Genomic DNA, 11,171 nt, shown 5'->3' with positions numbered 1-11,171 from the left:
CCCCCCCCCCCCTCTCCTGTATGTGGGCACACAATCACTCACTCACCCCACAACATCTCAGTCACAGGACCCACAGGCTCTAATATTAGAGCACAGATGATGGCTGATGCTCTCTGCTAACAGGCTGCACAACTTGAACCTCATTCAATCATTTTAAACTAAAATAAGAAAAACACGTGTAGAAAAAGATCTCACAGTAGGTCATAGTTCCCAATCACGATGCAAAAGACAAAATCTTTACTTTTGGTTGTGTGAGGATGATGTCGTCATGTGATGTGTCAGATGTTTTCTTTCTTCCCAAACCTCTCCAAGTGCGTTTGAACGTCTTACAAGAAGCATTAAACCACGTAAAATGCAGCGTCTTGTGCTGCACCGGTCAATTGATTACTCCTGCAGTCTCCTACCATGATGCCACATCACTTGTTCCATTACCCACACACACACATACGAGCTGTGGTGACTCAGCCAGCAGCTCACTGTGCCCTTTTACAATCTGAAATGATCCTTGGAAAACTCTTCCGATCAGGTCGGTCATTTGGCTGCAGCTGCTCAGGTTTTTAGAAGTCGACATCAGACACCCTCTAGATCGCCAGATTTTGGGGTGTCTGATGGTCAGAGCTGCGATGAATCACATGGAGGCCGTCTGACATCAGTGAGGCGGCATTACCGTTCAAACAAACATCAAACATCTGATGTTTTAAGGCCAAACACTGCAGAGTTTATGTTGCAGTGAATGTTATTTTTGAAATGAAGGAATGGATTTATTCACTGCAGGTTTATCCTCATTAATTAGAAAGGTCAAGGAGTCAATACTAGATGCCGAAAGTGCATTTAAAATTAAAAACTGTTCCCCAAAGCATCAATCGTAATAACTGTAACGTAACTAATTAATCACAATATACAATTAAAACATATGGACTTACATTATCTCTTAACTGTAACATTTATTTATACCACTTAAAATAAATACATGTTTTTTTTCAGTCTTAAGGACGGCTAATGTTGCTGGCAATCGTCTATGTTACTTTTTGTGCATGTTGTAATAACAAATCTAAACAATATTTTCATCATTTAGATATTTTATGCAAGCAAAAAGGCAAAAGGCAAAAACTAAAATTCTAATTAATTGAAGTAATTTTATATATTGCACAGCTCTAGACATGTCAGTTCTTCCGTTAAGAAGATTTTATTATTGGCCCCTTTTCTCATGCAGGGGGTCTACTTTTCCCTAAAATCCCCATAATAGCTCTTTAACTTGCTATAAATAATATGGTATTCTGATTTCCACACCTCTAGATGCCACAAAATATCACACACTGGTCCCTTTAACATAATTTCTGTCCCTTTCCAAGAAACTTAACTCATTATAATTATAAAGATAACAAAAAAAGTACAATATTCACTTTTTTCTCATGAAGGTTTTTATCTTTTCAGTCATTTGTTGACCTGCTGTGACTAGGCTGAACTGCAGCACTGAAACCAGACCTCAGCTGAGATTAAACTTAGTCCGTCATCACACCTCAGCGTGCTGCCAGGTCAACATTAGTCAGCCAGACACAGTTATGTCCTACTTTATGAGTCCAAAACAAGAGTGCGATGGGGCAGCTGTGGCCTGTAGAGACGATATACTTGATTCTGATGTTTGCATTTGAGGTTTCAATCACAAAAAACAGCATAAAAACTTTGTATTTACTAAATACAGACACCAAGCTCTCAGATAGCGTCGAGTATTAGCTGAAACTGTGACGGGACCTGGAGTTCTCTTTCTTTTTGACCAGATCTCTCTACATAAAATAGCTGGTAAAGGAAAATAAGACTAGATATAATTAGTGTATAGTGTGGATTATGGTTTCTTTGCAAAATCACGAAAACAATGTGCTCGCAGGCTCTGATGCAGTAAGTGGTCAGTGTCTGAAGGAGTCTGGTGGTCTGCGGTTGTGAGAGAAATAAACAAACTCATTGTTACTGCAGATTTTGTTTCTGTCTTTTGTTCAACTGGTTGTCTCAGTTTTATGTAACTGATTTTTTCTTTGACATTATCTCTACTTTTATTTAGACAAATCCATTAGTAATTTCTGTTATTAGTATTGTTTGTAACCCTTCTGTGCTTGTTCTGAAACCATAACTTTTAATAACAAAAGAAGCAAAAGTTCAAAAACGTTAAATGTCTTTGCTGCAAATGTTGCATTATATGCAAGTATTTTTTGTCCACTTGAGGGCAGTGTAACAAGCTGTTAACAAAACAATGACATATTATCACCTTAAAGTTGTTGAGGTGGATATTTTGGCCAACAGTTGCATATTTATATAATATATATGTATATGTATTTTTAGCTCTGTTTTTGGTCTCCACCAACTCCTGAAGGAAATATCAGGCTCTTTATGTTCTCCAGCTTGTCGCTAACTTTGTCTGAAAACGTCTTTGGTTGGAAACGAGGCTGACGAAAGCGACGAGAGTGCAGATTTAGGTGATTGTAGATTTATCATCGTGAGTGACACCCATAACATTACACATAATATAATTTTTCTATTGTTATTATTGATTAGTAGAGCTGTATTAAAATAGTCTACAACATTCTGATTTAAATCAGTAATTATTAGAGGCAGAAATCACCTGTTTTTATCACGATAAGATATTATATCAGTTGGACGACGGTATATTTGCCGATATCACAAAGTCTGCCACGATACAAGGCGATTCAGTGGCCTGTGATCAATATGAGACAATATTATGTGCTCATTAATGCAATCAGTTACATCTGTTTAAAAATGGATTGCTGAATTCTTCCAGACATGTATTTTATCTCGTAACGGCTTTGTTTGCATGCCGTATGCAAACAAAGCCGTTCCTCACAAACTATAGAAATTGTTTTCAGTTTGTTTTGATATATTGGATCTTTGAACAATGATATTAATATATTAATCCAGATTGATGTATTGTTACACCCATAGTGATTATCTGCTCAAAGAATAAGGCAGATTTTTGTATAAAACAGTAAACTTCTGTTGTGGTTTGGCCTTTGATTCACACAATAACGGCGTTTTGGGGGCCTGAAATTGTCCTGTTTATACTCACCGTGCTGTAAAGGAAAGTGAAGCGCGTGTTATTCTTCTGTGGTGTCGAGTTTCAAAGTTACACCGCCACCTACGGGCCTGGAATACACACTACAATGTTTGTTTTTGTGGATCCGTGTGCATGATGATCGTTCGTCATGTGTTCGCATGAACGGAGAACTCAAAAAAAACTGTTTATGTTACTCTATCATGCTAAATTTGTCCCTCTTAAAGCCATACTTCTGTTTGTCCCAATCAACAGTTTGTCCCAATCACAGCCTTGTGGAGTGTTAATGACTAAATATATCTGTTGCTTGGACTTCAACGTAAAGAGAAACAAACCTCGTGGTGTTTATTTGCATCATGTGCCCGTGTGCTGTCATGGAGATGATCTAACGATGAAGTCATGACTGAGGAAGTGCAACTCCCTGACTACAGCCTCAGTCACAACAAACCAAGCTATTTTCTCTCTGTCTCGAAAAAGAGCTTTTCCCAGCACCCGCCATTTAAAAATGGTTCAGAAATCTTGCCTCTTTTCTCCTCCGTCGCCGTAGCACCTTTGACCTTATTTTTAGTATCAACTCTGAGCTGCTGGATAGAGAAAGAGGAAAATAACTGAATAATAGATGGTCCATATATGATTAATGCTTGGCTCTGTTTTATGTCTTTGTGACTGGGTAACCCACTTTTATGTGGTTAAAAGCATCTGGAGATGCCTCCTGTTTGCAGTGGAGTAACATCCTGTTGCCTGCCTCTCGCCGTTCTGACTGAATGTATTTTAACTTTCATGTTCAGACCCGTGCGCTCTGTAGTAATAATTGGTTAATACTTTTAATAGCTTGTCCTGTTTTTGCCCTCTATTCAAAGACAGGGGAGGGGTTGAAAGAACAAGAAAGTGCTCATTCACACTGATGTTTACTCTTGATCAATCAATTTTGGGTTATTTGTAGGTAGAAAATAGGTAAAATGAGTTTGTATTAAACTAGTTAAGAAAAAAAAAGTGGTATTTAGCTATACAGATATGGTTAGGTTTGTTTTCGTGGGTGCTGCAGCCACTCAAGAATTGGTTGATGAAATAATAAATAAAGACATATTAAATATTTGTATTTTTTTTTAAATATCAGTTTTATTTAATTATGGTGTTTTCCCGGTAACACATTTGATTTCATAATGTTTTTTGCCAATAATGTTCTCCTGCAGCAACTCCTGACAAATGTAGCCTGTTAGCTAATGTTAGCTATATCAACAACAATGCCAACATTATTCTGAATTAACCAACTAGAGGCAGATAAACACAGACACACAAGTAATTACACAGTAATTCAACTTCTGTAGCTTTTAAACCGTAGATTAATGCTCAATTTATTGGTGTTTATCCGCTCTAAAGTGAGCTGTAATGGCTAGCATGTCTGACTAACCAGCTTACCAAATGTTATTTCCCAAAGGCATGGAGCATGTCATTAGCTACACATTTATTTAGTGGGTGGAACATTCACTGCATTAATTTAACCATTGTAACATCATCATTTCATATTTATATATAATACTGGGTCATTATAACAAAGCTAACTAGCTCTACCCTACAATAAATGATGTTCCTTCTTTATTTTCAAGTCCATCCACTGGTGAGGATGTTAGCTTTAGTCTCTGTCTTTTAGCATTATATCATATAAGTCCAGTTTACAGGGTTATTATGTAAAAACAAATCAACTGGAAACATTAAAAAGTCAGTAGGAGACATTGTTACTTTAAGTGACTAAATCCTCGGGTGTTGGCCTTATTTTGTCTACTTCTATGTAAAATTGAAGACTCATAGTTTAAAAAATGACTAAGGACAGAATCGAAAATGAGCCACAATGGCTACCGCGGCTTAGCACTTCTAGCCAAAACTCGCACAATTCGGTGATTCAAAGAGAAAACGCAGCATTGTCCATAACAGCTGACACACACAACTAGCTGTGAGAGCAAGTGGTCTGTAATTTCCTGAATCTAAAATGAAGGTTTCTCTTCTTTCATCCTCACAGAGAAGTCACATTTCTTCTGTTCTGTGACAGTGATTAGTAGCTGTTGTTGCTGCAACCTGGAAGTCATTACAAACGCAGCTGTCGGGTCTGGTGACCTCTCACGGTGTTAACGGGGAGAATCTGAAGGGGTTTCGTGCAGCATTTGTGCCCTCGGAGGCGCTGGTGTGGTTGACATTTTTGTTTGTGGGCTTTCATGCTTGAATTTGGACTCTGTGACCTTTTGGTTTACTCAGTTTTATTGTTGTTTGTCACGAGATGGAACAACAGACAACAGATACCTTTTTTTCCTCAGCTGTTGAGGTATAAATTGGTGTTAAAAACTCACTGGTTATCGCTCTCCAAGCATGTTTTTGGCTGTTGTTGCTCTCAGCACCAGTGTCCAAGGAATGTTCTTCCTCTGCTTTTCCCTAGGGCGTGGATACTTGTTGCACCAGGAGTGTTTCCGTTGTTTCTATCCATATAGGACAGCGTGTCAAAATCACGTCAAACTGAAACAAAAAGTCTATTTTTTGGTTGCAATATTACAAATTCCTGGAGTCACATAATCTGAGATTGTGCATTTTGTGCAACTGAATACAAGCAGATGTTGTCCCCTGTTGCTTTGATATTTACAGTATTTTAATCTCTTCATGTTATTTTGGATTATTTTAATCCGGTTGGTTTTCTTGGTGCATGCAGGCCACGCAGACGCTGACAAAAGACACACATTTTGCTGTACAAACACGTGCACGGGAAGTGTGGATGCCAGGGATTCCTGAGGTTGGCCTGACCCAGATCCAACATGTCCCACTCATCACACACACATACAGTATACATGCGTTCACATACTGTCTCTCTAATGCACATAACTCCAAACAATAGAGGCTGACCTGCTTCACACAACAGGGGGTTCTGCTCCCCTCAACCCTTATAAAAAGACTACTTAAAGAGATGTTTTGCTATTAATATTTTTTCCTATTTACCTAAAATTTAAAGAAACTTCTTTAACAACATTTTTCACAAATAAATGTATAAAATAAACTCTGGAACACATTTTTCCAGAATATACAAATGCAAACAGGAGGTAAAACAGTTTGATTTAATCTAATTCTTCAGTTTTAATATTGAAGTTTGCAACTTATAGAAAATTTACAATTTACGTTATTTTGCAGTCTGATACAACAGTTCATGAAGGTTATAATGTTACGTTATTCAGCCTATTCTCATTGATATAAAGATGGAGGACAAACTAATTAAAACACATTGGAGCTTCACAGAGGTAATTAGAGTTTGATGTTGATGTGAACAAGAGGAAAACTAGTAAACTGATTGACTGAGGCTGAATTTAATTTTGCCTGGTATCGGTATTGTGCATGCTGGCTCACTGTAACTGTGTCGATCACACGTCAGTACGTAGACAGCTGCTCATGGTGGAAACCGTGAGTTGGCCTTTACTGGGACACTTGAATGGAAGAGAGCCATTGTTAATATTCTGCCTTTGTTTGGAAGTGGACAGCAGAGAGGTTACAGGAAATGAGGGGGGAAAAAGTGGGAATGACAGGGTCATCAAAGTCGTAATATAATGTATTTGTCTTAATCAACAGGGCCACTATGACGACACTTAAAGGTGCATTTCTTTGACTACCTAAAATACTGTGTGCAGAGTCACCAATCAAAATCGACTGAATATCACAACCATATGAACTAAAATACAACATGTATTTACTGCTGTTGTTTTTTCTCTCTGCTTTGGTCTGTTGGGACGTATTAAAATGAGTAATTGGAACTTTTATGATGAAATACTGTACATTTTTTCATTTGTAAGTACTTATTTTATTACAATATTATTTATTTCCCTTTATTTTGATTTAAATTAGCGCTGTAAATATTATGGAAATCACGATATGGCCGTGCAGTATCCAAATCGCAGAAGCTGCAGTTTATTAATATATATTATTATTATTAACAGTATTATAATGAAGTACTGTAGTGCTGCAAAGATGTCCTGGTCTACAAATCTTGTTCTCCAGATTTAAGAAAAAATATTGATTTGTTACAGACCTAAAAAAAACTTTTACATTTAATCATGATTTTAATAGTTTTTTTCAGTGAAAATACATTTCTATGCAAAAATAATCACTCAAACACTAACTTATATTCATATCGCCCTAATAATAATTACTAGAATTGCAATGTATTATTATTATAAGTGTCGGTATTAGTATTATTATATATATTTACTCACTGTTTGTATCATTTGTATTTATTTATGTTACGTCATTTGTTATTTGTCAACATTTTATTATGTTGTATCATGAAAGGTGTTTGCACCATGCAGAACAAAGTACATGCATGGAAAAACATCCATAACTGCATAGTAAGTTTCTTTCAGTAAAAATGTCCATGCAGCAGCAGAGAGAAAACTAGATAAAATGTGATTGGTCGACCTACAGCCCAACATACCTGTCTGACACCACCTTCCATCACACTCATAGTGAGGAATACCCCCTCTTACAAACTCACCATGTTTGCACTTAAACTGTAACATAACTCACATTTCTTTGTTTATTTTGTCTTTTCATAGCAGTTCTTTTCCACACTGTCGGTCCCTCTTAATGCACGTCCAATCTACAGCTGTCACACTTGTTCTCATGGAGCCTTTCATTCTGGGAAATGCAGTACGCTACGACTAGAAGTATGAGCATCCATATTCCCTAAGCTGTCTGAGGGAAAACATTGTTAGAGTATCTAAGGGTTAACAGGTAAATTTCAGCTGTGGTTGAGACTTAATGTGGCTAAGTTTGGCTCCCAGTTTGGCAGGTTACCAACTCTCAGTTGGTTGCCTTCTGTGTTTTATTCTATTATTGCTTAAACCTGTTTTTTATCCCAGATTTGGATTTTACCAGCCAATGTGGCCCACATACAAACAAAGTAAATTTTTCGTGCCCTGCCTGTCCAGTAAATCTGGTGTACCACATGCTGCAGTTTGTGGTTACTGCGCCGTCCCAAGGTGCCTCGACAGAAGCCAGCCCCTTTTATGGCCGACATTCTCAGTATGGTGCTTAACGCTATTTATAAACCCGGAGTCTGTCACAGTGGCACAGAAACCTGAGATGGCAGTGGAGGGACGAGGCTCAGAGGGGGAGGACGGGAGAGAGGGAAGGAGGGAGGCAGCGACGGGTGAACATCATGCTGAATGTGTGTTTCTGTGTTAAATGGAGACTGTCACATGAATGACTGATCATGTGCGATAAGATGCACTTGTTGACTTGACGCTGAATTTTTACAAGGCTGTATTGATTGTTACTGAGGCTGTGTATATTTAAAGTAATATTATGATTTTAGTTTTCACAGGTAATATGTAGTTGTTAGGATATGAGATAATAATAAATAGACTTTATTGATCCCACATGGATAAATTCACTTGATACAGCAGCTCCAGATCATTAACAGTGTATAATTCAGATACATAATATAATACAATATAATATAATATAACAGAAAGATGTAATAGAAGATATAGATACAGTATAAAATAATTGCACAGGACAAATAATAAGACTGATAAATAAATACGTATAGTAATAATTTCTCAGTACACAGTACATAATATAATCATTTTAACGTGTATTATAAGATAATATAATAAGATATAAGATATTAAAAGAAATGTATACGATTTTATGAGAACCCCCATCCTGAGCCTCAGTAATGTAAAAGAAAATATTAATTATAAATTATGAAAAAAGTTAATATTAATGGATTTTGTCGGTCTTATTATTTGTCTTCCTCTTGCTTCTATTTGGGGGATTATCCTGCTTTAAATTTTAAACAATTCCCATAATGCTTTGGTGTTATAAACAGGATTCAGTAACATGCTGCTACAACTTGAGCTCTGTTTCATTCGCCTGTATTTAGTTATACATTTGGCACAATAACACCTTTATTTTATGGATGTTTACTTGCAACAAACTTGAGGACATAATGAGATCCTCTGAAAGTGTAAATCACACTGAATCTCAAAATGTGTGTTTCCTGTCTGGGTTCAGATTTGAGAAGGAGGAGGAGGAGTGAGGAGGGGGAGGAGGAGGAGGAGTGTGACTTGTGACGCAATTTAAGACGCTGTGGTTTTTAAAGTAATTGCCTCTATGAGCTGTGTTAGTTGATAAGTGAGACAAACTACATTAACGTTGTTTTTAGGACATCGGGATGCAGCTTTTCTCTTTCACCATCTAAACTAATGAATGTAATTGATAAAGTAATAATAATATTTGGAAGGATTTTTAATTTTAGCTGTAATTATGAACCCTTCTCAGACTCTTTGAAACAGCTATGTGTCGTTTGGTGCTCTCCTTTGTCCACCATTTAGCATCAAACTACCGGTATGTAGCTTTTGCTGTACACTGTGGCCTCAGATGATCAGATTAGATTACGAAACGCTACTATACACATAGTGCAGTTTAACAGTCGCACAAAATAGAGAAGTGAGTCATACAAAGAGTCCTAAAGTCAGTGCACTGACACAGTAATACTAGTTACTCAGCAGTATCTGTCTAAAGTTGGCTCACATTAGCCACCATAAGTACTGTAGCAGTAAAACCTCTGAGTGCACTGAATGGATCGAGACTTTATTGCTCAACTTTTCATCTGTAAGAAGGACAATATGCAGTTTCTTCTCTCTCTTATATTGTGGTTTTGCTTTAACATAACACCTATCATCGCTCCTCTCTTGCAGCACAGCAGCCACACCCAGTGCTGCGTAATAACTAGTTAGAGTCAACTCTGCAGCATAAACCACAGTCATATGAGGGGATCTTCGGCCTTTGTTCTGCAGTCTTTTCTGTGCAGCTTATCACAGCGGAAGATAGATATGTAACTATCCGCAGCAAACAGAATACAGTAAAATTTATTTCCTAGATTTTCACGAGCAATAACACAAGTGACCTGGAAAAAGTTCTGCAACTTAAAATGATCATATTTGGCAGCAGTACATGCAGAGAGAGGCAAGAAAGAGGGACTTTCTCAGACTTTGGATCCTCTTTCTGACGATTATCTTCCCCAGTAGTCACCAGACAGAAGTGTCGGACACTTACGCCCATCACTAAGGTGCAAATGTAAACGTAGACATTGATTTGAACCTCAGCATAAAAACAAATTAGGATGAAAATTAATTTAGAATTACACTTATGTAATTATGATGGTTGTAGCTCAAATTCTCTTTTACATCTCAGTGAATTGTCTGGTTTTATCATGTTTTTCTGGCAGCGTTATGGCGGCATTATAATCTGCACCACTTGGTAATGTGCCTATTTTTTAATATCCTTGACTTCTGTTTTAGCTATATAAGAATATTTTACATTCTAGGAAGTGATCCTAATAGGTCCTAATTTGGACTCGCCGTGTCTCTTGCAGCCATGTAAGGCCGGTAAACTGATCAAATTCGAAAAGTCAGCCACGCTTGGTGAACAAGTAATCTTCTCAAGTAAGGAGGAACACTGCAATCCTCTTTTTTTTCAAATCCTAATCCCCTTTTTTCAACATCAGGTAGAAGCAGTGCCATCCTGTTCGAACATGATCCTGCATCCTTTTTCTCACAATCGCTCTCTTATCTAAACGCACGCACACATCCTATTATTCCTCCATTAGTATTCTAAAGTGCATTAAGCTCTGTGTTGAAGTACAGTGGAGAGAGAGGGGGTGGGGGGGATTTGGAGAGGAGCCCAGTGTTAATCTGTGATTTATGTGGTTCGGTGGCGTTTGGACGGGCCCGAGCAGAGCGTCACGCTCCATCTGCCCCACTGTTGGCGGACTTGGAGTGGATAGCTGGCCTCAAGCCTGCAGCCTCTCACCTTCCTACCTCACTGTCTCTGAGCTCCCGTCTCATTATTTCTCCAGCTCTTACTGTCTTTATTGCTCCTCCTTTTTTGTCTTTTCAAATCCTACAGTCCCTTTTTTCCCCTCTGTCATTATAAAAACAGCCTGCTGCAGCGTTTCCCGACCCACTCATTGTCCTCCAGCTCCCACTTCTATATAAATCTCTCTTCTCACCCTCCACATGTCCTTGTAGAAGTGCACAAATTGTTCCTTCTTCTTCTTCCTGCTCCAGTCCCCCCC

General features: G+C 37.9%; 1 protein-coding gene across 6 annotated transcripts in view; it reads left to right on the top strand.

Moving 5' to 3' along the window:
* LOC118342793 (MAP7 domain-containing protein 1-like) overlaps positions 1-11,171 on the top strand; it is a 45,953-nt gene that overhangs the window by 6,676 nt on the left and 28,106 nt on the right. For 5 of the 6 annotated variants that reach the window (XM_035681456.1, XM_035681455.1, XM_035681454.1 and 2 more), the window contains exon 1: positions 8,161-8,255. The exons of the other annotated variant lie outside the window; for it this stretch is intronic. In XM_035681456.1, coding sequence (XP_035537349.1) covers positions 8,171-8,255 — 85 coding nt within the window. In that variant the 5' untranslated portion in view covers positions 8,161-8,170. Of the gene's footprint in view, positions 1-8,160; positions 8,256-11,171 lie in introns of those variants that run through there. 6 annotated transcript variants of the gene reach the window in all.

This window comes from Morone saxatilis, unplaced genomic scaffold (assembly GCF_004916995.1).
Source record: "Morone saxatilis isolate NCDOM2014 unplaced genomic scaffold, NCSU_SB_2.0 Contig9, whole genome shotgun sequence".
Taxonomy (NCBI): Eukaryota; Metazoa; Chordata; class Actinopteri; family Moronidae; genus Morone; species Morone saxatilis.
Note: the sequence above shows the minus strand (reverse complement) of the source record. Positions and strands in the feature narration are given on the sequence as shown.